This window comes from Gadus chalcogrammus, chromosome 11 (genome assembly GCF_026213295.1).
Source record: "Gadus chalcogrammus isolate NIFS_2021 chromosome 11, NIFS_Gcha_1.0, whole genome shotgun sequence".
NCBI classification, from domain to species: Eukaryota; Metazoa; Chordata; class Actinopteri; order Gadiformes; family Gadidae; genus Gadus; species Gadus chalcogrammus.
In genome coordinates this window covers 962,156-988,655 of record NC_079422.1, presented here as the reverse complement: position 1 = coordinate 988,655, position 26,500 = coordinate 962,156, and the positions used below count along the sequence as shown (strand labels likewise).

Genomic DNA, 26,500 nt, shown 5'->3' with positions numbered 1-26,500 from the left:
CAACAGTTTGTTGAGTATTACCTCAACAAATCCAATAAAAACAAAATGTTATATTTAAAGTGCAAAATAACGACTGGTTACCAACATCATTATACAATTGAATAGAATAAATTAAATTTTAAAGTGCAAACAATTCAAGTTCACTTCAGTTATTTTTCTACTGTCAGCATATGTTGGAAACAACTGTGGGCAGGGACAAAAACAACACAATATTGTCCACTGTCCAACTGCTCTAAGTTAAGATTTCACACAGCTCCAGTTTCACTGACTGACTGTGCCCAAAACAATTTAGTAATTACTCTTAGTCTTCACTGAAGAATAGAGTGTAAACACAATAAACATATCACTCTAATAACAAGAACATAAAACAAATAATAATCAGTCAGTGCTGACTACCCTTACTACTCCTCCTCCTCCTTCTCCACTTTCTGCAGTCCGAGCATAATGTGGAGATTTTTTTTTAAGAAGATAAGCATTTCAGCATGCTGTGCTGTCAGCCTGCTCCTGTGCTCCTCAATGATAATTGACGCTGTGCTGAAGAGCCTTTCACTCTCCACACTTGTGCAGGGAGCACAGAGGAATTTAGCTGCTGTTGCTGCCATGGTGGGGAGTCGAGCTTGGTTTAGGCTCCAGTAGTGTAAAGGGTTGCTCTTCCGTTCAATCGGAGCCTCACAGAAGTAGCTCTCCATTTCACAGATTGCCCCTGTGGTGATCTGGTCAGATGGACCTGCTGCTGTGCTGCTCCCCTCCAGTATTTCGTCAAAGATGCTGCCAAGGCTGCTGCTTGCACCTGCCAGCCGTGGAGTCTTGTCCACTGACTTCAACCAACTCACTGTAAACAGTACAGTTTTTCTCATATACATCAGATTAGGCTAAATAAATGTAAGAATTTAACATAAATTCCCTTACTTGTCTTTATAACGTGGATCCAGCAGTGTTGCCACGGTGTAGAGGGGCTCGGATTCCACATGCCTGAAACGTCTTTGGACTGCATCCAGAAGGGTGGCTTTCATAGTTAGGATCCATGATCATCTTCACTCTCCTTACTGAGAAACCGTACCAGTGCATGGACAGAGGGGATGACATCGGCTGTGGTAGCAGAGAACACTGACTAGAGTTGTAAGCTCTTCAAAGGGGGTCAGAACCTTTGAGGTCTTCTCTAACAGCCCCCACTGGTTTGCTGTTAGAATGGCTGGCAGGGTGTGGTTTTCTTCAGATGAGTAGGCATTGCAGTGGCCGTTTTTGATGAATAGGCTGCACTCATGTACTTTGTACCTGCTCCATCCGTGTCTGCGACATCTGCTGGAGACGTTTTTGGCGTGACATTCAGCTCTATTTGCAGGTCTTCAAGGCTTGAATAAGCCTTGGGGGAATGTTTGAAGTGGCCCACTATTTTTCTCCCATTGGCTAGTGCATCACTTGCAGCTCGCTGTGACAAGACCCCTTCATGGACTACAAGCTGAAGAGTGTGAGCAAAACATCCTAAGCTTGACACACCTAGCTGATTCATTGCCTTTTTTCATGTTAGCAGCATTGTCTTGTTAAAACGACATGGACCTTATTTTTCTCAATCTTCAGTCATGCAGCATCTCTCAATGGCGTTTGCATCAGCTGTGTGCGATCCCCTGAATTCACGTGATGTAACACTGCTCTCTGCAGTGTGAAGTCTGGTCCACCCACGTGCGCAGTCAGGCTCAACAGAGACAGCGGACGATGGTCTGAGCTCCAGATGTCGGTGGTGAAGCTCTATAGCATTTGCCTTCTCCAAGTGTGCGGCAATCCACTTTGAACCTCTTCGTGCATCCGGGGTATAGTTTTGGTCTACAATGTCAGTGGCGGCTCGGAATAATGTAGCGAGGTTCGAGGTGCTCCATTAAGCGTTTAAACCCGACATTACTCACCACCGACAGGGGCTGGTCATCAAGCACAATAAACTGGGCTATCTTTTCTGTTATGGCCATTGCCTTTTTGCTGTCCCGTGGTAGTTTGTCAAGTCTTGCAAAGCTTTCGGCGAGCGTGGGTTGCTGAAGCGAGCCAGAGGCTTGTTGCTTCGCCTTGCTGCTCTCGCGAAAATCCTCATGTTCTTTTTTGTGGTGTTTTTTCAAATGTGCGATGAGGTTGCTTGTATTGAACCTTCCCGGTTCTGTCCCTCCACGGGACACTTGCGCCTGACAAATGTTGCATTTAGCTGCAACGTCTTTGTCCGAGTTTACGGTAAAATACTTCCACACAGCCGACATCACTACACCTTGCTGCAGGCACACACGTTGTCGTTGTTGTGATCACGTGGGCTGTGCATGCTGGATCAGAGACGCTCTTCTTCCGCGGCCGGCACCAACGTTAATTAAGGGGCATTACCATCTACTGTGTTGGAGTGTGATCAAACCAGAGTCGCCTATTATAGAAGTCCCGGAGCGGTAAATGGACAGCTTATATCGGAGCGCTTATATCGGAGTTTTTAGATTCAGTCCGATAAAATCCAATATTCACTTTTTTGGCTGATATCGGACTGATTTCCGATATCAATATCGGATCGGGACATCCCTAATAATTACTGCGTCTGACGTCTCTGGCACTTTCACAACAAGTAAAGACTCGTAGTGGGGGATATCTCAGCCATGGTTGAGAAGAATTGGGGGAAAGGAAATTTGGCCTTGACTCTCTGAAGTCCATGAACCGCGACATTGAGGAGAAAGGGATTGTACTCTGGGAGCTGAGCTGCCGAACTGCCGCCAAGCTCCCCGCGCCGGAGCTGCCTCACTGCAGCTGAAGTTTCGGTGGCATCTCCGGAGCTGCCGGACTGCCAGTGGCAGTCCGGCAGCTCCGGCGGTGTCCTCCGGGAGCTGAACTGCCGCCGAAGCTTTCCTGCTGCTCCGGCGGGTGTCCTCCGTGAGCGGAAAAGTCTGGTGGGGGTAGCTCGGCGGTGCAGCTCCGGGAGTACAATCCCTTTCTGCTCCATATCTCCTCCTCCGGACTGCCGCTGAAGCTTCAGTGGGAGTCCCTCAGCTCCGGCGGGTGGAGCTTGGTGACAGTCCGGCAGAGAAAGGGATTGCACTCCCGGAGCTGACCTGCCGCCGAGTTTCCCCCGCCGGAGCTGCTCGTCCGCTGGTCCACCAAATCTTAACTATGCTCTGATTGGAGGGGAGTGGCGAAGTGGGAGGTAATATTCAACTGTGCCCCCTTCCTACGTAGGAGGGGGCGCCAAAACTGACTCCCTCGTTTGGTAAGTGTAGGCGGGGTACTTTCAGAAATGCATATCTCACTCAAAAAATCATGTACAGACATTTCTCAAAGTTTGTATGCGTGTGGGAGCACCGGAGACCCAAAACAACACCCCAAATCCCAGGAAAATTGTTGGTTCCATAATATGTCCCCTTTAATGTATCAACAATTTCATGGCTCCAGTAAAAAGCTTTACATGAGGATACATATTGTTAGTATTATATCGTTTTTTTTTCTTGTTATGAATAGCTTAACTAGTTATTTGAATGAAACCGTCCACCTGGTCAGTAATCATATGCCCCAATGAGGATTCCTCCAAACATAATTAATACATTATCAAGATGAATCAATAATAATCATTGCTATTCTGCAATGTTAAAATCTACTTTAATTCAGCGTTTTTCTTCTTCATGGACTCCATGATGAGAAAGCATTTCTAATTCCAAACTTGCTAATTTGTTATGGCTATGAACATATGCCTTGTCTCTTTGACCGTGTGAAAATAACATGGAGAATTTTGAATAATCTGTTAGGCCTTGGTGCGATACCACACTTATATTTAATGGGGGAAATAATATTGAAGGTCTGAACTGAAGATGTATTACTGTTGAAGACATGGTTTTCATATTCAACATCTGCCTCATTTTAATGGTAGCCTGAATAAGTATTCTAAAGCTATTCTTCATGCTGTCACCAGCCCGATCCCGGGGAGAGTAAATTGGCCATTTTGTGCCGTTGAAAAGACTTCGAAGCTTAGAAAACCGAAGAATGGAGAAGTGGGTGTAATTCCATTACAGTTCAATAGGGGGTGAGCTGGTGCCAATGTCGCTAAATATCATCACTTATAAGGCAATGCAAGTTTGTATTCTGCAAAATGGCAAATGTATACAATTTGCCGTTCAATAATTGCTCAAATTTTTTTGGGAAAAGAAAATACAGCAATTGTGTCATTGTGTTCTATGCATTAAACCTAGAAATGCAACATATATTGTCCAATGTTTAAATGTGTATTTTGTTTCTAGGAAGGAAAAGACTATCTCATGAGGAGTGTGGGGGCATGGCTTCCTGCCTTCAAACAAGCAGAAGCTTCATCTGGCCTGGAGGACGAACACGACCAGGTGAGACGCTCCCAATGCAGTGGTGCTAGAAGCCTTATGACTCATGTCACAAACATGTACAGTGGTGCTGAAAGCCTCATAACTCATGTCACAAACATGATACATTGGCGCTGGAAGCCTTATAACTCAAACATGTACAGTGGTGCTGGAAGCATTATAACTCAAACGTGCAGTGGTGCTGGAAGCCTTATAAGTCAAACGTGTACAGTGGTGCTAAAAGACTTATAAGTCAAACATGTACAAAGCCCTAATGGCTAGCGTTTGTCTCTGAAAGATAAGAGCCTAAACCTAATCCTGTGGTGATGCAGAAGAGGGTGCATGGTGAAGGGGTAGTAAAGGAACTTGGATGAAGATTGAGGGGAAAGGATGGGAGAGCAGCGGGTAAATGAGCACCTGTAGGGAATGACTAGCAGACTGGCCATTAATGTCAGTCTGCAGCACATAAATGAAACCTGACGTAAGCCCTGAACAACACGGCGAGTGATTTGGGGAAAAAGTTGCACTTCTCCACTGTAACGACCCTTATCAGACAGAGCAGATAGATCTCTGCTCTGCCGGCCTGCACTTGCCTTGTGATTAACAGACACAGCAGTGCAAAATATACTCCTTACCTGGAAAATGAATTGTGTTATTGTCAGACAAAGGAGGAACTATGGTTTATAGTGCCTCCAGCAAAACTCAGTGTGTGTGTTTTTTTTCCAACCAGAACACAATCCCCCCTATGATTCCCGCATCAGTACTGCCAAACTACTAATTGAGACCGAAGAATTTGAGGTAAGGTTTTGTACATCACCTCACACATCCGTGATCTTACCCCTGATGAAGGGGTACGTTTTGCGGTTGTGAGGGCCCTTTTGTGTGCTCTTTGTATGCCCCTCTGTAGTGATGGTGGAGAGAGTAGCGATTTTTACAGAAAAGGACCCCGGTAGGTGTGAGATCGCAGTGTATGGGAGGAAAGCCAAGGGGAGAGGCCACTCAGGAGAAAAAGAGAGGGAAAAGAGGGAAGGAAGCTGTGATGTGCTATGCTGACAAATTGCTGACATTTCCCCCTGACCGCTGAATACGTCCTCCAATTCCTCACCTCATTCCTGTGTTCAAGTTGTTTTAGTTGACGGAAAAAAACAATGGAAATTCTACCTTATAGGGGACATATTATGAAAACAAGACTTTTATTGGGATTTTGGGTGTTGTTTTGGGGCTCTGGTGCTCCTACACGCATACGAACTTTGAAAAAAGTCTGTACATGACTTTTTGAGTGAGATATGCATTTCTGAAAGTACCCCGCCTACAGTTACCTAACGAGTAAGTCAGTTTCGGCGCCCCCTCCTATGTAGGAAGGGGGCACATCTGAATATTACCTCCCACTTCCCCACCCCCCTCCATTCAGAGCATAGCTAAAGATAAAGTGGACGAGCTGCTCAGGTCGGGGGAGCTGGGCGGCAGCCCGGCAGCCGGAGTCCGGAGTAGGAGACATGGAGCAGAAAGGGATTGTACTCCCGGCGCTGAGCTGCCGGACGGCCGCCGAGCTCCCCCCGGCGGACTGCCGCCAAAGCTTCGGCGGCAGTCCGGCAGCTCCGGGCGGGGGGAGCTCGGCGGAAGTCCGGCAGCTCAGTTCCCGGAGTACAATCCCTTTCTCCTCCATGTCGCGGTTCATTATGGACTTCAGAGAGTCAAGGCCAAAGTTCCTTTTTCCGTAATACTTCTCAACCCTAGCCGAGGTAACCCCCACTACGAGTCTTTACTTGTTGTGGATGTACTAGAGACGTCAGACGCAGTCTTTATGATTCATAATATCATCTGAGGCGCACATAGCTTTTGGCCGTGATATTAGATATAATATTATATAAATATTATTATTAGGGCTGTCAGTTAAACGCGTTATTAACGGCGTTAACGCAATCCAATTTTAACGGTGTTAATTTTTAATAAATTCTTAATCAAAAGGGATTTTAAAAGCAGTAGAAACGTCAATGACCATTCCCCATCCCCCACACCTAATCAGAACTTCGCAGTGTATGCTCATGTGTGTAAGACTGGCTGTCGGTGGTATCAGCAAAACAGCGTTTTGGTCCACAGTTTTCGACACCTCGTTTGTCTTCATCCTCCTGTTTGTGTCATCAAGCCCTGAGCCCACTGCGCCGGCTGCTTCCAGTCCTGAACGACGTGTCTGTGCATGCATGCATGTGCGTGATTGTTTATTTCTAGCCAGTGGCTAGAAGTTTTTGATGGAAATTGACTTTATGACTGGAGGCAAAGCACTAAAGAAGCTGTTTTCTTGCTATTGCTCGATCTCAACCGGATCTAGAAACACCCTTTTCCCCAATCTTCTTCTTCCTTTTAATTTTATCTCTCTATCTCTCTCTGTTCATCTGTCTTCGGCTGTCTCTCTTTAAACAGCATTCAGCATATTTTGTTTGAGATCTCAACAGTAAAGAACTGCTGTCGATCATATAGCCCTCTATGATTCCACCAAAATATGTTGGTGCCGCATCCATATACTAACACATCCTAACACCTGCATGCATTACATCATTCCAAATTCATCATCATGTTCATCATCACCTGTCACCAGCCAATCGTCAGATGCCACACCGATTTGAGCTGTAGTCCCCTGACAACGTCTGAGGTGTCTTTTGGCTGTTTGTCATAGCACTGATGGATACCTATTCGCTTTTTCTGCTTTTTGGAGGAGTTTTCCCATTGCCTCAACATTTAGCTCACACGAATCGTGCCAGGCTGCGCTCCTCGCTGCCCGGGGATAAGGTTAGCGCTGACGTCCCCAGGATTTATTTCCGGATGGGACGGAGTGCGTGCCGGTGGATGTATGGCTCTCTGTGTGTTGGAGATACAGCCTGGCCTCGCTTGTAAAGTCATTTGTTTTTCTCCTGTCTCTGCTGTGCACTCTGGTAAAATCATTGTGTTAAACAAAATTGCCTGCAGATTACAAACAAGCGTGCATATACATTCACGCACACACACGCACATGCACACACAGGCAATAAATGAGCTCATCCCCAGAGGATCTTTCTCCCTTTTCTCCTTCCTAAAATAAAGCTGTGTGTGTTTGGGGGGGGGGGATTATATGGCTTGCAGTGCTGTTTTGTGGTGTAGCGTTTTGTATTGTCTGGATCGTCCTCATCACACGATTCCTACATCTTCTTCCCTTTTCTACCCGCCTCCCTTCCTTTTATAGTTACAGGGATTATTAATGTTGTTGTGGTTAAGGGTTTGAGGCCGTCTGCATATCGGTGAATCTTCAGCTACTTGCCTGTGGGTTGACACTTTAGCTAGGCTGGAAACATGCTTATCAGGCGTCTCTCATCACGTCTCCCAGGTATCGCTGGTTCTATTTTGGTGCCACCTTCGCTGCCTGTCCCTGTCAGCTGTTTAACACCCAGATCTCTTATCTTCTTATGCCCCTCTTTAAGTAATTTTTCTGTGTATATGTGCACACGCCTTTATGTGGCTTGAGGGAGCCTTTGTTGTGTGTGTGTGTGTGTGTGTGTGTGTGTGTGTGTGTGTGTGTGTGTGTGTGTGTGTGTGTGTGTGGTGTGTGTGTGTGTGTGTGTGTGTGTGTGTGTGTGTGTGTGTTAGAGGTTCTTGGGCAATGGATCTATTAATGGCAGTTGGATCAGTTGCTTCTGTTTGTATTTTAATCATTTAATTAATGAACCACAATGGATCTCCAGCTCTTAATTGGCTAAACTATCAATCATCTCCCTCACTAGCACACAAACGTGTGTGTGCAGGCACACATACACTTAAAAAAGATGCTCTCAATTAACCTGAACCTCAATCTCCCTTGGCAACAGACCTCCCTTCATTGAAACGGGAACCACATTGTCTTAATGGGAAAAAAAGAAGAGGACAAAAACACAGAAAATAAATAAGGACGCTCTAGCTTATGCAACCATATCAACAAGTAACGTGTGTCTCTCTGTCTGTCTGTCTGTCTTCTGTGCGCTCATGCCCTTCTCCAGGGGTGATTGGCTAACAGTCGCTTTCAACCCCAGGTTGACAAAAATCAATATATCATCACCTGGGGCCTCACGCACTCCTACACACAAACACACACAATCAGGGAGCCCTCAAGGGGAGAGGCACAAGCAATGGAAGCACATGGCCGCTTTGCACATAGCCCTCTCAGTGATAGGCTGTAGCAAAGGTCACCTTTTTTCAGCTCCAGTGGGATCGAGAACCTCTTCAGTGACAAAGCACAGAAATGGAAAAGCGGAAAGAATTACTGCTGAGGGATTTGCTCTAGCAAAAATAAGGGGATAAATCAGAAAAATGTTATGCATTTTCGTTAAATGGCGTTGTCTTTTCCTGCTATTTGTTCTCACCTCTCTGTGTGCTTAGTTGTACACATGTCTATACTTGTACTGAGGTGTATCAATGCAAAAAATAAGGGGATAAATCTGCAAAATTGATGGTTATGCATGGTCGAAAAAGCCGTTGTCTTTTCCTGCTATTTGTTCTCACCTCTGTGTGCTTAGTTGTACACATGTCTATACTTGTACTGAGGTGTATCAATGCAGTCTGTTTATCTTGGACGGTAACACATTTGATCTGTAAATGCAAATGAGTGTTGAGTGGTGCTGGTAGGCTATTGGGCCTGTGGTCACAGTGAGTGGTGCTGGTAGTCTATGGGGCCTGTGGTCACAGTGACTGGTGCTGGTAGGCTCTTGGGCCTGTGGTCACAGTGAGTGGTGCTGGTAGGCTATGGGGCCTGTGGTCACAGTGAGTGGTGCTGGTAGGCTCTTGGGCCTGTGGTCACAGTGAGTGGTGCTGGTAGGCTTTGGGGCCTGTGGTCACAGTGAGTGGTGCTGGTAGGCTATGGGGTCACAGTGAGTGCCATCAATCTGCTGAGCAGCACCTGGGTCTCGTGTGCCGGTATTGACAAACGGAATCTCTTGTCTCTTGCAATGACGTTCCATGCTACACCGATTCATCAGACCCACTAATCGCCCGGATTTATCAAGGGGGTGTGTGTGTGTGTGTGTGTGTGTGTGTGTGTGGGTGTGTGTGTGTGTGTGTTGTGTGTGTGTGGTGTGTGTGTGTGTGTGTGTGTGTGTGTGTGGTGTGTGTGTGCAGTGTTTCCCATACATAGACCAATGTGTGGCGCAGCGCCACAGAGACAACACCAAGAGCCACAAATTGATTCAGCTTTTTTTCTTTTCTTTTTTTTTGCGATTTTGAAATATAAATATCGTTCCGTTCATTCAACTCCGCATCGCATTCTTTCTCCCTCGCAGTCATTCTCGTTCGCACACGCACACAGAGACAAGCACGCATACATGCCGATGGTGCGCGGGTACACTACCACTTATTGGATCAACCCGCGTATCACTGATACATGCACACGTACTGACAGCGGATTCGCCCGCTCCTCCTCTCAATGCGCCTACAAAAGAAAGCCCGAAGCAGCGGGATATTTGGCACAGTGAAGACGGTCGGCGACATCTGGAGTTTAGCAATGTTTAGTATGATATACTGTGCTCAAACACACCTCCCCAAAATTATTGTTGACTCAGAAAAGATAATATTAGCCTTATGAACTCAACCTTATTGATATTGAACATCCCGCATTCTAAGTCAGCATAGACAACGTTGGTAACGCAGCAAACGATTAGATTAATGTGAAATGAGGTTATAGTTTAGATCAGAGGTCTTCAACGGGGGGTCCGCGGAGGTACTGCAGGGGGGGGGGGGGGTCGCGAAAGTTTTGGTTGATTAGACATTTTTTTTATATTCCCTACTAGCAATTTTTTCCACGAATGGAAATGTCTTTAAATACATATTAACATGAATCCAACACACTAGCCGCAATTAGATGGACACTTTTGATCCGATTTCTAATCGGAATAGATCTATTCCTATCATGCGAACGCTCTATATATATGGCATTTACAAAAGTGGTAAGTGTACGTTTGTGTGTCTCTTGGGCACATCCAATCCACAGGTGCTAGACAATAGTATTGATATAAGAAAAAAGGAAGGCGCACATCTGGACTGGCTGCGACATTTTTATGTATTTGATTTTAATGAAAGACCAGCAGAGGGCTTTTCTCTGCCTGCTCCTCCCAATTGAGAAGTACAGCACAGCGACGTCAGTTTCTCGTCCGGTCTTTATATCTACCCCCTCCGCCGAAAACAATACGCATATTTGGATAAATATGGATTTTTTGGATAAAAGTGCACAGCCAAGACTGTTGAGAGAGAGAGAGAGAGAGAGAGAGAGAGAGTGCTGTTATGTAAGGGATAATGTACAGAACGCCGGTCATTATCGGGAAAATAAGCGATCAGCAGAGAAATAGTCTGCCAAACAAGTTGACGTCGCTTAGCAACCGGACACGCTGGGGTTGATAAGTTGCCGGACTAATTGCGGAGTGATAAGAAAGACACTAGCAAACGTCACTAATTTTCGATTCCACATTTATGTTTTAAAAATGTCCATTTGAATGGCTTTTATGCATGATAACATGCAATTGAAAGAAATTGTTGATCTTGGCAGGTATCAGTTTATTATGTTATGTTTATGAATGGCAGTGGCATGATTCAAGATGCTTTATTTATCCCGAGGGAAATTACTGTGCAACAGTTACAATACAAAGGTGGGAAAGTAATACAGGGTTAGAGTCAAAATAGATGGAAATAAAATAAGTACAAACTAAATAAGTGAAAAGGAGCGATTGGATAAAAGTGGTATTAGTGGTAATGGTGGTAAAGTGATAAATATTATAGCAGCAATTGTTGGCAGCATAAATTAACTAAAGTTATTAATTGAAAATTGGGTAAAAATAAATAAATAATTAAATAAAGTGACATTGGTCTCAGGGCATAGTGTCTCCACGGTCCCTTCTGCAGCCGGAGGTAGATGCATTAAACAGTCTGATGGCCACAGGAAGAAAAGACTTCCTCTGGCGTTCTGTGTTACACCGGGGGAGGATGAGTCTGTTGCTGAAGGTGCTTTTGCTCGAGGTCAGCAGGCCTCGCCTGCTGACCATACTTGGCGAGTGGCATGGCCACCCTACTCACTGTACCTTGCACAATAAAAACATGAATATATGAACCTGTGTATTATTTGCATACCTTAGTATTGAATGCAACAAGGTACATTTATACATGGCACTATAGGACCAGTTTAATATAAAACACAATTTTATACAATATATAAGTAGGGGGTCCCCACTCCATCTCTCCATCAGTTTGGGGGGCCTGTAAAACGTTGAAGACCTCTGGTTTAGATAGTTTACGGTGTTAGACTGGGTACCCCAAGCCCGTTCTGCCGGCGATTTGAATTCGCTCTGCAGCAGGGGCTGGAGAGGAGCAATACATTTCTTTCTGTTTCCGATCCCCTTTTACTGGAGCCACCTTTTCCCCCTTGCGTGCTAATGGCTGGTTTAGCACAATGACGACAGGGAAGCGATTGCTGCAATCGAAGCGGTCGTTGGTCTGATAGTTTGAAGGACTATTATTGTAGATTATATATTATTTTAATTTTTTTTATATTGTTAATTTACAAATTGCGAAATCCCCCCCCGTCTCAGGCCTCCTCGTCTCACTCTGTTATAATTTTACACTATTATTTTTATTATTTTTATATTGTTAAATGAGCAAACGCCAACATCCCTCCCCCGTCAGGCCTCCTCGTTTCCCCCCCCCACCTGAAAGTGGGGGATACACATTGCTACCTGGTCTGTGGGATACACTGGTGTGTGTGTGTGTGACAAAGGTATTTTTGCCCTTAAAGTTAAACCATTGCAGTGAACTTTTGGCTTAAAGCATTGCTTTTTGAATTATTTAAATTCCACTGTTATGTCTCTCTCCATCTCTCTTGTCCATGTTTTCCTCTCTCTCCATGGCAGATGGCGGTGGATGTGTTGGAGGGGCTTCTAGAAGAGGATGACGAGGTGGTCCAGGTGAGTAATCCAGAGCACCATTGGCTCTTTCGTTTTACAGAATTGACAGCCTGTTTGAGTTACGGCCGTCAGTGCTCTGCGAACAGGAAGCGTCTGAAGGAGCCTCCTCTCCCAGGCAGCCTGTACAGCCCGTAGCCCTGCATTTTACTTTGGGTGCTTCTCGGTTCTCCCGCCTAGAAACAACGTCTATGGATTCAGATTTCAACCAAGAAAGCCTGTAATCGCTGTCTGGGTGCTTTATGAGCGAGGTCTTTGATGTGCCCTCATAAGCAAGCGCAATAATAATACAGTTTCTGCTGCTCGACCCAACCAAACTCTGCCCTCATTCCCCGAGAAGCAGAGCAGAGGCTTTAAACAACTTAAGCACCAAGACCTTGTGCAGAGCCCCTCTTTTGTGTGCCTTTTCCTTCAATGTCTCCCTTCACACTCGGGTTTTGGTGTGGGTGTCGCCAACTGCCTGACATCTATTATATATATATATACACACACCTACACAGGGAGTACTGCGGGGAACGTGAATCTGCATTAGTGGTATAAATGGCAGTACATCGTGTGCTTTAGTGGGGAGCCTTGTGCTGTCAGCCTTCAACAAATCCCCTCTGAGTAGCACAGAAAATCAAGGTGTACTTCCACCTTCCTCTCTGTCTCTCCCTCCCTCTCTTGCATGATCTCTCTTTCTCCTTGGGTTCCTCCTACACAGACCACTTAGGTGACAGATTGAGAGCAGTCATCAGGGGTCTGAACTTTAAAACTTGATCCAAAGGCACCAGGCAATCGCACTGCAGTTGTGCCCAACCAAATAACTACTCACCTGCACACGCATGTGCAAAGGCACAGGCAGGATCCAGGTGTGTGACATTAATCACATAGATGATGTCAGATTTGGATTCCAGACATGGAAAACCATTTTTATCTTAAACCTTCAAATGCAGTAGAATAATATGCTAGCTGCTTCTTCAGTAGCCCTTCTTGCAGACAACACCAAACCGTATTGTGCCCAGGAGTTAGAACATCCTTTTATATAGCGCCAACTAACACAAAGAAGAGCCAGTTCCTTGTAACTGTTGTTTCAAAGGTATTCAGTTTGATATGGCAGTCGTTGATTCTCCTCTTCACAGCGTGGAAATGGGTTGTGCCTTCTTTTAAAAAAAATGCTCTAATCTCTTGGCATTGATTGACACAAGCAGACATTCAGAAACATACTTTTGACTATATTTTGTTTCAAGTTTTTTAATTAACTTAAAATTTTTAATTTTGAACGCTTTACAGTCAATGCACAAAATGTGGTCCATCTTTAAAGAGAACCTTTAAAGCGGCTGCTTTGGAGGCCGACTTTATATTGGGACTGAAGTGAGGATTTATCTCTCTCACGGACACATTTTTCTACATGCTGGATGACAGCTCTACATTTGAAGTAAACGGACAGAGATGCACACCATTACAATAATTCATTCAAGATCATCCACGGCAGGGCTGACATTCCCAGCATGCTATCTCCACTCTCCTTGTTCTAACCGGCGGCACTCTGTGGGCTACGGTAATGCATAGGTTCCATTCCAATTATGGTGGAGCTCACACACTCCTACGGTCACCCGGAGCTGCAGCTCCTCTGATAAGCCACCGCTGGGGGATGTTCTTTCTCCCACTCCTGCTGGATTCAGCAGCATGGTATGCCTTGATGAGTTTGTAAGCTAAATGGTTGATTTGGCAGAGGTGTAGTTACCGACCGCCTCTGGCACCAATGAATAATGAATGAAGTTAATGTCCGTCTCGGTCGGGTGATCTCTGGACCTATATGAGAGACAGACATGACTAACACACACACACACACACACACACACACACACACACCACACACACACACACACACACACACACACACACACACACACACACACACGTTGTACTTCAGGGGTGAATCATCTGATCTCCTGATGTGCAAGTGATTGTGTTTTGCAGAAATGTTTGGAATGAATAGAACGTAGTAATACAATTCAAACTGTAAATGTATGAGAATAAATTAAAGAGATGAGGCATTGACCTCCTTGTTTCACATTTTCTCAACGGGCTTAATCTATAAAATAAATGACTCAAAATAAAATCCATTATGCATTATCTAAAACTGACTACAATCCAATTCAAAATAAAAAGTTCAGTTTCACAAGGAATCCATTGGGAATTTATTAATCCTGTTGGCATACTTGAGAGTAAATCTATTTTGTAAATCCTAGTTGTTTTCAGTGACTTGAGAACCTGAGCTTGATTGGAAATTAATGTTATCTAAATGTCTTGTAGAGTCTCGCTTCTATTCAGTAGCAATGTTCCCCGTGTAGCCTTAATATGCATCAGAACATTCTTCCCCATCTGCATATGTATATTGGGGATGTGGGTCATGACTGATGACTAGCAGACACATTTACGTGTGTGTGTGCATGCATGTGCCTTCCAAGTGTTTGGACATGGACGGATGCACATAATAATTTAATGCCAAGGTTCTCCCTGAAAGATTACAATTATTTTTTCCCTGCCACAACTCACTAAGTGCAAGAAAGATGTTCTCTCTCTCTCTGTCCCGCCGTCCCTTTCAGTTTGTTTTTTGGTCTCTCGCTAGGTCTGGTATTTGTCTGGCTGGGTGTGCTACCTTCAGATGCAGCGAGCGGGAGAGCACTTGGCTGGAGAGGCCAGAGAGTCAACAGAGGCAGAACAAGAGGAGTACGATGCCTTGAAGGAGGCAGCGAGGTCGTACCTGACCAGAGCTAAGAAGGTATGTACGAGTCACATGGACGGGACAGCATCTGGTATGGTTCACTCCCAGCCAAGAGGCGCTTGTCTTTCTTAACAGTGTCCAAGGTGTACCAGTAGGTATCCTAGAGCAAATGCCTAAAACAAATGCCTGAAACATTATTAATTTATTCAGTTCCTTAAGTTTATTCTGATTTATTTAGTCTTCGCTTGATTTGTTTTTGCTTTTTTTTATGAAATGTCTTTATGCAACGAGTAGTGCATTATCTTGGATGGTTTTTGGGTTGTCCGGTGGTCTTTGATTCACAGAGGTGACGCCTGCACACTAAAGAGAGCCCTCACTGAATGCTCTGCAAACGGCCGCAGCACCTGACTCTTTTTCTTTCCCATGCCTCTGCCTCTCTCCTCCTCCCTCTGACTCACACGTACCCATGTGTACGCGCTCCCCTCACACACCGGCACATACACACACATCAACAAAACTAGCGATGTTTCTCATTCTTTCTGTCAAGGAGCATTTCCTCCACGGAGCAGTGATTCATGTTAGTCTAAAATTCATAGGCTTGGAAATCAGACGGCAGAGTCGCAGGGATGGCTCGGCCAGCCTCCCCGGTCTCCTCTTGTTCCTCCCCAGAGCTCCCTCCTCCCCCTCTGCTCCAGATGAGTGCCGAGAGGCAGGCCGGTGATGTGTGTCTCTCTGGCAGTCTAATGGAGCGCCGTCTGACCGCCGTCCACTGGGAGGGCTAGACGCATAAAAAAATCTGGATGGTAACGGCCAGAGATGAAAGGAGGGGCGGGTGAGGGGCTGTGACGGAGGCAGGGAAGCTGCAGCAATGGAAGGGGGAGATGACAGCATCAGTTGACTGAAAGAAAGACGTGTGTGTGTGTGTGTGTTTTTAGAGGCCCAATTAGGAACTGTGGCAGAGGGTGAAGGGTCTGTGACTGGTACTCAGAACGCACTAGAGCTATTAGAAGAATACAAAGCATGAGGACGACTGGCTATGAGAATGAGGAGAAGGGCCTCCAGAGTAACAATTGACACGTCAAACTGTATAAAACGACTTTCAGGAAAAGGGAGAGTTATGGGAAGCTAAATTCCGAGGACGTGATGCCCTATTCACAGGAGACAGAATCCACTTATGTGTTGGTGCGTTTGAAACACACCTCTCCATTTTGGCCTGGGTCATGTATCCGAGCGTAGATGTGTTAATTATTAAACACAAGTCGGTCTGCTCGTCAAAATGGGTCGCAGTGTGGAAATGAGATCCCAAGCCCAATGGCTTATTCTGGCTTCAGTCTACTTTGTGTGTGTGTGTGTGTGTGTGTGTGTGTGTGTGTGTGTGTGTGTGTGTGTGTGTGTGTGTGTGTGTGTGTGAGAGACCTATTACATTTCACCTAATATTGGTGCACATTTTTTATTACAGCAGATGAATGTGCGCCAACTCGCTTATATAATTACATGTTAGTAATGTCTTCACTATGATCCACTCTGGAATACGTCAACATGCTGTAACGCACACACATGGATCCTTTGAATCTAGTGTTGGGGTGCTGTCGATAGACTAAAACGATGAGGCAGTAAGGATTCTAGAGAAGGTTGAAGTGATGGTCATGGGTGTGTGTGCAGGAGGCACGACAGGGCAGATGCAGACTAGAAGCAAGGACAAAATCAATAGTAAACCGGACGTGAAATGGGAGCTGAGCTGAGGCCAGACAGGCTGTGTCTTAGGAGGCTTTTGTGTGTGTGGGTGTGGGTGTGTGTTTGTGTGTGTGTGTGTATGTGTGTGTGTGTGTGTGTGTAAACTTTGTGGGCTCTGTTCAATTATAAAATGTCTTTGTTTTTTTATTTAAATGAAAAATAATAGAATTACATTATTACTTACAAAACACATCCGTTCATCCAGACATACATTAACAACTTAACTATTTCTCTGACGATGGGTATCATGTCATTGTCATGACAGAGGCATATACATTTGAGCTTTTGCTTGGGATTTCAACACATTTAGAATTCACATTATTCAAACTTGATTATGCCCAGAAAATAATGCAATTCAGGGCTAAAGAATAGTATTTTCTACTGGTTCCAGTTGTACCAGTGACTTTCTCCTTTGGGGGCACACTTAAAACCTGGCTCGCAGCTTTGTTTTGCAGCTTTGTCGCAGTATTTGCATGGCATTTTTGTCTTGTACAATCTGGTAACATTCATTTGAACGTATTAAATTAACAAAAAACTCGCCTCACTCTCTTCCTCCATCATATTTAAGCTCCAATGGTACTTTATAAGGTTTTCTAACATTAATGAGAGTTCCCCTAGCCTTCCTAAGGTCCCCCAGTAGCTAGAATCTGGCGTTAGGTGTAAAACGAGCACTAGGTATCCCGCTCCGCCTTTGAAAAAATGAAAGCTCAGACGCGCCGATTTGGAATTTGGCCCCATATGTCGTCATAAGGGGCCAGGTTATGGTGTGATCCAGATGCCTTGGACACCAGCCTTCCGAGTTGCACTTGTGAGTTAATTTCCGCTCTCAGAGCACTTATAGCGTTCCCGTTCTTCTGTGATTGTGTCATAAAATTGGCTAGTCATTGTTTATTGTTAGCTACATTAGCCTCTTTAGCAAACCAGCTCGAAAACAAAAGACACAATTGAATTGCACGCACAGCAAGACCGTGCAATGCATAAATTGGTGACCGGAATAAAGTAGCAATGTAATCAAGTGTGTAAGAGCATTTAAAATCAACATTAAAATGACCAACGTGTTACAAATACAAAGAAAATAAGCAGCCATTTTTGTTGAGAGCTTGCGTCATCACTGCACTCGGTCTACGCTCAGAATCCCGGGAGGTCAAGGCAAGGCAAGGCAAATTTATTCATGTAGCACTTTTCATACACAAGGCAGACTCAAAGTGCTTCACATATAAACATTGTCATACAATACAATTACTTAAAAATGTATTAATAGACAGGAAACATGCAAAAAAATAGTAAAATTTATAGAAAGTAAAGGCAAAGTTAAAAAAGCATTTTAGAGAAAATAAAGGTGAAGTGCAACATATTTAAGATTTAGCAGAAAGATAAAGCAAACATAAAAGTCTTCAGTCTTGCTTTAAAAGTGGTCAGAGTTGGGGCAAGTCCTACATCCTCAGGGACTTTATTCCAGCTATTTGTTGCATAGTAACTAAATCCTGCTTTCCCATGTTTCGTGTTTACTCTGGGGATAATTAACAGATTGGTCTCAGAAGATCTTAGTGGTCTAGAAGGCTTATGTAGTGGAATCATATCAGTTAAATATTTTGGCCCTAAACCATGTAGGGATTTATAGGTTAGCAACATGATTTTTAAATCAATTCTCTGACCTACAGGAAGCCAATGTAACGATTTAAGAATTGGTGTAATATGTTCAGATTTGTTGATCTTTGTTAGAACTCTAGCAAAAAGGGGGCGTGCCTTCGTGGACAAAAAGGGGACGTGCCTCCGTGAAATGCCGCAAGAAAGCTGGGAGACGTCACACTTCATAGCCGTCCTGCTTTTAGTGTTATGGTACATAACACGCGACATAAGGTACGGTTTGCGTTAAGCTCCCATTTGGTGAAAAGACTAGACTGCGTTCGGTTCTCTGACGTCTCTTATCCAGAGACTCGTAATGGGGGTTATCTCGGCCATGGTTGAGAAGGAATTGGGGGATTCCTGCAGGATTGTCTGCAGCCTGAGCCCCGCTGCCAGGCGGCGGTGCCCTGCGGCTCCGGCGTGAGACAATCGCGGGCAACAATCCTATTCTCCTCCATGTCGCGGTTCAATCTGTACTACAGCGAGTCAAAGCCAAAGTTCCTTTCCCCCAATTCCTTCTCAAAAATGGCAGAGATAACCCCCACTACGAGTCTCGTTGTGGAAATACTGCGAGTCCACAAACGGCAACAATCCCTTTCTCCTCCTCCATGTCGCCGCTCAGCCTGTAGCCTACTTCAGATTGACCTGGAAGTAGAAGAACCAGAGACGTCGGAGAACCTGACGCAGTCGTTTGAGATTATATCATCCGGAGGCGCACACAGCGTTTGGCTGTGATAATATATAGTATATTATATAGATATCTATATTATATTATTTAGATATAGAGCTCCAGGACTCCCACCGGAGCAGCCAGAGTGTTCTAGAATATTTACAGAACACATCCAAAAGCTGTGTGCGCCAACCTCCACCTTGACCCGCCTCTAAAAAACTTCATGTTTGTGGGACTGGCTCGTAGTGGCTGTATTTAGTTATTAAAAATAAAGGCTGTATTTCTTGAATGTCTTCAAATACTGTATTAAGGGCCCGCTAACACCTACAGCGCCCTCGATAATTATTGGCACCCCTGGTTAAGATGTGTTCTTTAGCTTCTAATAAATTCATTTTTTTTCTGAATAAGATAGGACCACAATGAAAGGAAGTGTGAAATCCAGACTTTAATTCAAGTGCATTTATTCAGTAAGAAAAAAATCCCACATTAAAGGTTGGGTATGGAATTTGCTTTTTTGGCCATTTTTGCAGAATTACTTGAAATCCTTATCAAAACCCACTTACAGCCACTGAGTTAGAAGTACTGACATGAAAATTAAACAAGTCAATCATCTGTGGAACGGGCAGGGCTCGAAAACTCCAGCCAATGATTTCCAGAGCCACCGAGTTGCATTGGACAGTAAGTACGTCAATCAAACGGTCGTACTGCACTCCCCCTCCCCCGCGCCCCGTGCGCGACCCCTTCGTGCAGTACTCGTGACCCAGAGCAAGCTCCTGTTTGTTGTTATCCTGCGGTATCTACTGGAACTAGTTAATCCACATTTGGACCTAGCAGTAGAATACCATTTCCATGGCAGACAAGACGCAACCATCCCTATGTTGTTTTTTTAATGTTGCCATGTTGTTTAACGAAAACCTACGCGAGCCTCGCTCGCTCTCGCGCATCTGTGTTCGCGCTCGTGCATGATTGCGCGTCCAGGTACTTGGAATGGGTGGAGTCAGAGTCAGCGTTGAAGGAGAGGGGGTAGGACCATTTGAGTTGTGTATTTTCAAAATCTGCTGGCGTTTCGCAAATCGCATACCCAACCTTTAAGAAATAATTATTTAACATCAAATCATGCGTGCCACGAATATTAGCACCCCTGATGTTAATACTTTGTACAACCCCCATTTGCCAACAAAACAGCACCTTATCTTCTATGTTTCACAAGATGGGAGAAAACAGAAAGAGGGATCTTCGACCATTCCTCTTTGCACAATCTCTCTAAATCATCTTGCGTCCTCGTCCAGGCTTGTTTACCACAGTTCCAGTTGTTTTAAACTTCTTGACGATTCCTCTGACAGTAGATATGGGCAGGTGTAGGCGAGTAGCTATTTTCTTGTAGCCATTGCCTGATTTGTGAAGGTTGACACATCTGCCTTACTTGAACGGTGTGTTCCTTTGTCTTTCCCATGTTGAAGAGAAATGGCCTCTGTGGCATGTCATATTTATACCCCAGGAAAACAGGAAGTTATTAATTACCAATTAAATGTTCCTACATACTCAACTGTTTAAACTACTGTAGAAATGACAGAAATACTTTAATTACATTTATTTCCTAGGAATTGTTACGGGTGCCAATAATTGTGGAACAGGTGATTTTATGAAGAATAATTATTTCTTAGTCAGGGATTTTTTTTTTCACTTAAAATTCACTTGAGTTGAAGGTTATATTTTGCTGAAATTTTCAGCAAGAGAGTATGCTTCTGCAATAAAAAAATAATTTATTTTAAGGCTTTTAACACATCTTAAACAGGGGTGCCAATAATTATGGAGGGCGCTGTATATAAAAGCATCCATAAAGTAGCATGCCATGGGACACTCACCCAAACTTTCTTATTCTTTTCTTCTACAATGCGATTATTCCACTCAGTCTGGTGTGCGAGGAAGCTCTGCTTCGGTCTGGTGTGCGAGCCACTTTACAAGAATCTCTGCTTCAGCCTGGCGTGGGAGCCGCTTTACAGGAAGCTCTGCTTCATGTAAAAAAAATAAGCTCTGCTTCATGTAAAGAAAAATAAGCTCTGCTTCTTTTTCTCTGCCGAGAAATTGTATTATATTTCAGTGAGGGCTGATTCTGCTCTGTTTACTTAACAGCTCTTAGAGAGTGTTTGTCTCTGTGGTTTTTGGTGTCCAGCCAAGCTTATTGAATGAACTGGGGCGTGAAGGGGTTCAGTGGAGGCCTCCAGACGAATCCTGAAGAGGCAAAAAGAACCCTCAGTAGAAACTGCTCAGGGGGTGGACCTGGTGTGGTTCTCTGGACTTAGCATTGCTATACATCTCTATTCTATAAGGGTATTCAATACAAAGCCCTATATAAAAAGTGATCATTGTTGATAAATATCTCAAGGCATTTGGCCCAAAGTGACACTCTGAATGAACACCACTGCTGTACTCCACATCTCTGTGCTCCTCTGAGGAGTTCCAGGCCAGCCTGGTTCTCTCCCCTGATATCAGACCCTCTTGCCTGGGTAAGAGTTCTGCAACGAGTCCCTGGAGCTCCTTCCTTCAGAGACCAGCCCTTATAGTTTGTGCATGCTCACATGGACACAAAAGACCATGCGCTCACACATGCGCGTGCACTCCAAATGAGTTCTTTGCACTCCAAATGAGTTCTCGCGGGACTGCGTTGTCGGCTGTCAGGACCTGCTGTTGCTTAGAGACTGAGGACGGCTATATGTGATGCTTGGCCCCAGGATCCATCTCACGGCCTCATTATACTGTAAGAATGATGGCACTCTGCAGCTTATTGTCCCCTAAACTTAACATTTCACATAATAATGGTCCTTGAATTTCCCAAGAATGATTGAATCTCTTAACTGCCCCCATTTTCCTTCTCTTTCTGTCCTTTGCGTCTGTCGCTCTCTCCCTCCCTAGCTGTGTCTTTGTCCCGCTCTGGCTCATTTCATGCTGTGGTTTTGAACAGTAAAGGGCTTAGTTCTTCAGGTTGTAGCACTCTACTGTCTGCTGGCGGGAGCAGTAGTGGTCAGCACCGCTTTACCTTCAGGCCTTGTATTCTTTACATATTGCACATGTTATGAAGAATAATATTTACATAGTAATCACACAAAATACTCTTTTACCGTGTCCATCCCTTGTGTGTTATTTTTGTAGCAAGCAGGTGAATGCTGTGTGCATTTACTTTTGTGTGTGTGTAAATCTATTTCCATGCATTTTTGAAAAGGATAGTTAAAAACGGCTTTGTTTTCCTTCTCCGGCTGAAGACTATCAAATATGCTGATTTGCCAAAGGAAAACAGTTTACCAGCGTTTTGCCAGCCATGACAATGTGTCTGACAGCATGCAGCTGCTGCTGGGAGTTTCAGGGCCTAACCAACGCTCTGAGACCACTCAGGGCGTCTCACTTCCTTCCTCGTCTCGTCCGTAGCTCCACTTACGGAGGCCATAGTGATGCCCTGTTGACTTCAGTGACACAACGCTATAGGCAGAGGGAGAGTGATCCTCAGCACAGCTATTGTGCTCCAATCCCGCTACGCTGGGGAACATAGAAGTATACTGTCTTTGTAATAAGTTGTATTCCTTGGACTTTTGACTTTCATTTAGCATTTTGTTTCATTGTCATCCATTTCTTCTTTAATACACATAAGGTCCGTCATTCCATATTACATAAATAATAAATGGGAATCCAATCACCTAACCCAGGTGGACGTCCTGTTCTCCCAGGACCGCCCTACATCGTCTAACGTATAGCTCTGCCTGTTAACATCCGTCTCTGCGTCTTAGCTCTACATCAAGCTGGGCTGTGATGACCAGCCCATCCTGGACCACGCTGAGTAGCTGCTGGGGGAGCTGGGAGGTGAGACCGAGGGGGACGAGGAGCAGGGAGACCCCAACCTGGCTGGGGACTACGAACCCTGCAGCGACGAAGAGGAGGAGGAGGAGGAGGAGGAGGGGGATGCAGTCATGGAGCACTGAGAGCCCTGGATCCCAGCGAGGTTCATTGACTGTTGCTTATTGTCTGCCTAACTGACTTTGGTGAAGTTATACCATCGTCTTTTTAATCGCCGTGTTTATTCAAATATGAACTGTTTGTGAACTAGACACATTAAAGGAAGTCAGTCCATTGGTTGTTTTTACTCTATATTTCAAAGTGTCGAAGAGGTTGAAACGGATGGAAATCCACCATTGATCTTCTCCACGAATGCTAATGAAAACATGCATGTGGTTTTAGAGTACATTCTTGGCAAGGAAGGAGGGAAAATATGTTATCCCCATCACATAAGTACATGTAAAACTACAGCTTACCACTTCTATTCATCTCTTGACAGTAGGGTCTAGCAAACGTGTCAAATCTATTAACCCAGGTTAATTTCCCTATGGGGACGGAGCTCTGCCAGGCGGAGGAGTTTCAGGCAGATAAAGGCTAAACCAATAGAAGGCAAGTTGGGGAAACAAGCCATCATGGGCTGTATAAACGTAGTTGAAAGAAATCGACAAAGACCAATATTTACATGCAATGTCATTCACTTTGTCACCATGGGACAGTGTGTGAAGTACTCGATACACGGCTAAGGCTGCAGATGTCTGGCACCAAAGAAGAACGTGTGCTTTATTTTTGCTCTTTGAAAAGGCTCAGTCTTCGATTAGGGTAATGAAAGGACCGAGCTAATAACTTGAAAGGCTGCACTCTTGACCCAGCCAGCTAAATAACATGGAGCGGTTTAAATGCTCTGTATTTTGGGCGGAGGGAACTACAACTGAAAATAAACTTCAGAACAAGTTGTAGAAATGCAGACTCCAATACTATAAGTCGGCGGTCGGCTTAGCTCAGGACGTAGAGCATTTGTCTTGTAACCGAAAGGTTGGTAGTTCGATCCCTAGCTCCTAGCGAGTGTTGATGTGTCCCTGAGCAAGGCACTTAACTGCTCCTGACGAGCTGGCTGTTGCCTTGCATGGTTGACTCTGCCGTCGGTGTGTCAATGTGTGTATTAACCGGTGTAAGTCGCTTTGGGTAAAAGCGTCTGCTAAATGCCCTAATTGTAATTGTAATTATAAGTCTGAACAGACTTACTCGTACTGTCATTCTACTTTCTTTCTGAGGCCCCGTTTACACAAGGGCGCTTGCGGGTAAAAAAGACAAAATATTTTATCTGAAGTGCCTTTCGTTTAGGCGGGGACAGCGTTTTTGGGGCTTAAAATCGCAAAAATCTGAAACCACCCTTCAAAGTGTAAAAATTGAATACGCTCCGTCATAGCGTTTCCGTCTACACTGTCAAGACGCAAAACTCTGCTCAGATCTGCTCACGTCGCGTACGCGATTACGTTGCATATGTAACCGGTTAGTTTCTGGCGTTGTCTGCGTTGTGTTTTGATGAAGAGGCCCAGACCAGGGCCCCATTTCCCGAAAGCATCGTTAGCCTAAGTGGATCGTGAAGTGCGTCGTACGAGCATCGTACAGTTTTCACACAGTTTCCCGAAAGCATCGTTGGTAACGTCGTGAAAACGCTCATAGCTAACGAGGACTCCAGGGGTACTCGTAGGATGCTAAAAGCATCGTTAGCCTACTACAGCCCCAGTGGCGTCACCAGCGGACATTCCTTGTATTGGATGTGTTTTATTAAAACACATCCAATACCACGGAATGCCCAGCTGGCACAAATTCGCAACCAAAAACAGTGGTTACCACCGATATATTACTCATAGACTACTGTTAGATTTAAACAGCAAAGATAGACATGTTAGAAGTCAACAACAACATAATTTATTGCAGCAATTTAAAATTCCCAAAATACATGCGCAGCCGAAATGTACCGATCAATCGCCACGTCACAAGGCATATAATAAAATCAAATGATTCTATCGCTCTTGTGTGGGAGGTCACTTTCGAGCTGCACTTGCTGTCTCCCTCTGATTTTAATTCAACCATCGTGGTTAAAATTTCCTCATATTGATCATCAATGACAGAAGACATAGGCTACTGTAGACTTGAATCATGCTGAGACCAGACTGTCGGATAATTTCTGCAGGCGTTTTTTGTTGCGATTGTTTGCATTAAGCACTGTAGGCGCTTCAGTGGCTGTGATGAAGTTCACTATTTATTAGAACGTGTCTAGACAGTAACGAACATCCCTGACCATAGTTAATCGCGATTGTAGTCTACTATGGAAGTAAATCTGTGCCATCGGGTTTTGAAAATAAAAACACATTGAATTATAAGCACTGAATATTTATGCATTGAAATAACCTATCTGAATTTTTGCCTCTGAATTTAACTCTTTACATTTTCAATATATCATATTCACCTTTATTTTTCAATGTTAAAAAATTCAACGTTAAATAATTCAACGTTAAAATATTCAACTCAAATATTTTCAACGTCCAAAAATTCAGTCCGCCAAAGTCACCATCAAAATTCAATGTACGAAATTCAGTGTTAACATCCGGGGATCCAAGAAAGAGCAATCGATCCTAGATGCTAGATCACGGTCAAACGAGTTGTCGCGTCATTCTCGTTAGATACCTGACTCTCACGCCGGAAGGCAAAACAGATTTAGCCATGTCCAACGGCAACCGCAGCAGTAATGGTACGGAGCCCCGTACCATTACTGCGAGACATCGCAAACCAACTTCCGGGTCAGAGGAAAAAACTAACAACCACAACGATGGAGTTTGGGGGTTTTATCAATGTTTATTTGAGTTTGGCCTCAAATATTCGGACATCAAATCAATACTTGCCAGTAGGCACGCCTTCCACATAAGTGAGAGACATCTGAAGAGGATACTGCGAGATAGGGGACACTCTCGCCGCACTCTGACCTGTCGGTCCTGGTGGATGTAATACTAGTCTGATTACAAGAATAATTAAGTAAATTGTTCTTGAACAAGTACAATTATTAATTCATTAAGTTTTTCATCTAGCTAATGTGGCCAGTGAAAAATATGGACTAAAAATATCAGGAAACAGCACCAAACTTGTTTGTCAATTTTTTGTTATTCAGAGTTCCACATACGGGATAGCAATATAGTTACAGTAATAAAAAATCTTCCATTCTCAACAAAACATGAATAGCGTGTGTTCTCTCAGTATTTGAAACCACAGGTTCTAAATGCACAGATAATTTCAAAATGCTTTTCTGTCGGTAACATGTCAATATTTGTACTGATTGGCCATCAGAAGTTCAGAGTTCGATAGATTTTTTTGATCCCATCATTTGAAATCCAATGATATTCTATCATGAAAGACTCAGAATAAGTATTCACATTTAGTTACTGAAGCCAGTTACCTTTTTTGTTAAATACAATTCTAACTGAAAAAAGTGATACATTTGTTAAAGTAAAGTTCTGAAATTGATACACATTTGATTTACTTTTTACAGGCTTTGTCTATAAAGTCCCCCTCATTTCTGTGTTTCTAAACTATCGTTTAAAGGAATATAACATTTGCCAAAAGCTAGAGATGTTGAGCTATGACTTTAAAGGAAACTTATAAAGGAAAAGGACAGCAA

The 26,500-nt window shown here is 44.2% G+C and overlaps 1 protein-coding gene across 1 annotated transcript in view; it reads left to right on the top strand.

Moving 5' to 3' along the window:
- si:dkey-12j5.1 (uncharacterized) overlaps window positions 1-25,234 on the top strand; it is a 42,746-nt gene extending 17,512 nt beyond the window's left edge. The window contains 5 exon segments of the mRNA XM_056603062.1: window positions 4,245-4,356; window positions 5,047-5,114; window positions 12,209-12,262; window positions 14,874-15,026; window positions 22,779-25,234. Of these exon segments, the coding sequence (XP_056459037.1) occupies window positions 4,245-4,356; window positions 5,047-5,114; window positions 12,209-12,262; window positions 14,874-15,026; window positions 22,779-22,970 (579 nt within the window). The 3' untranslated portion in view covers window positions 22,971-25,234.
- Window positions 25,235-26,500: the final 1,266 nt, after the last annotated feature.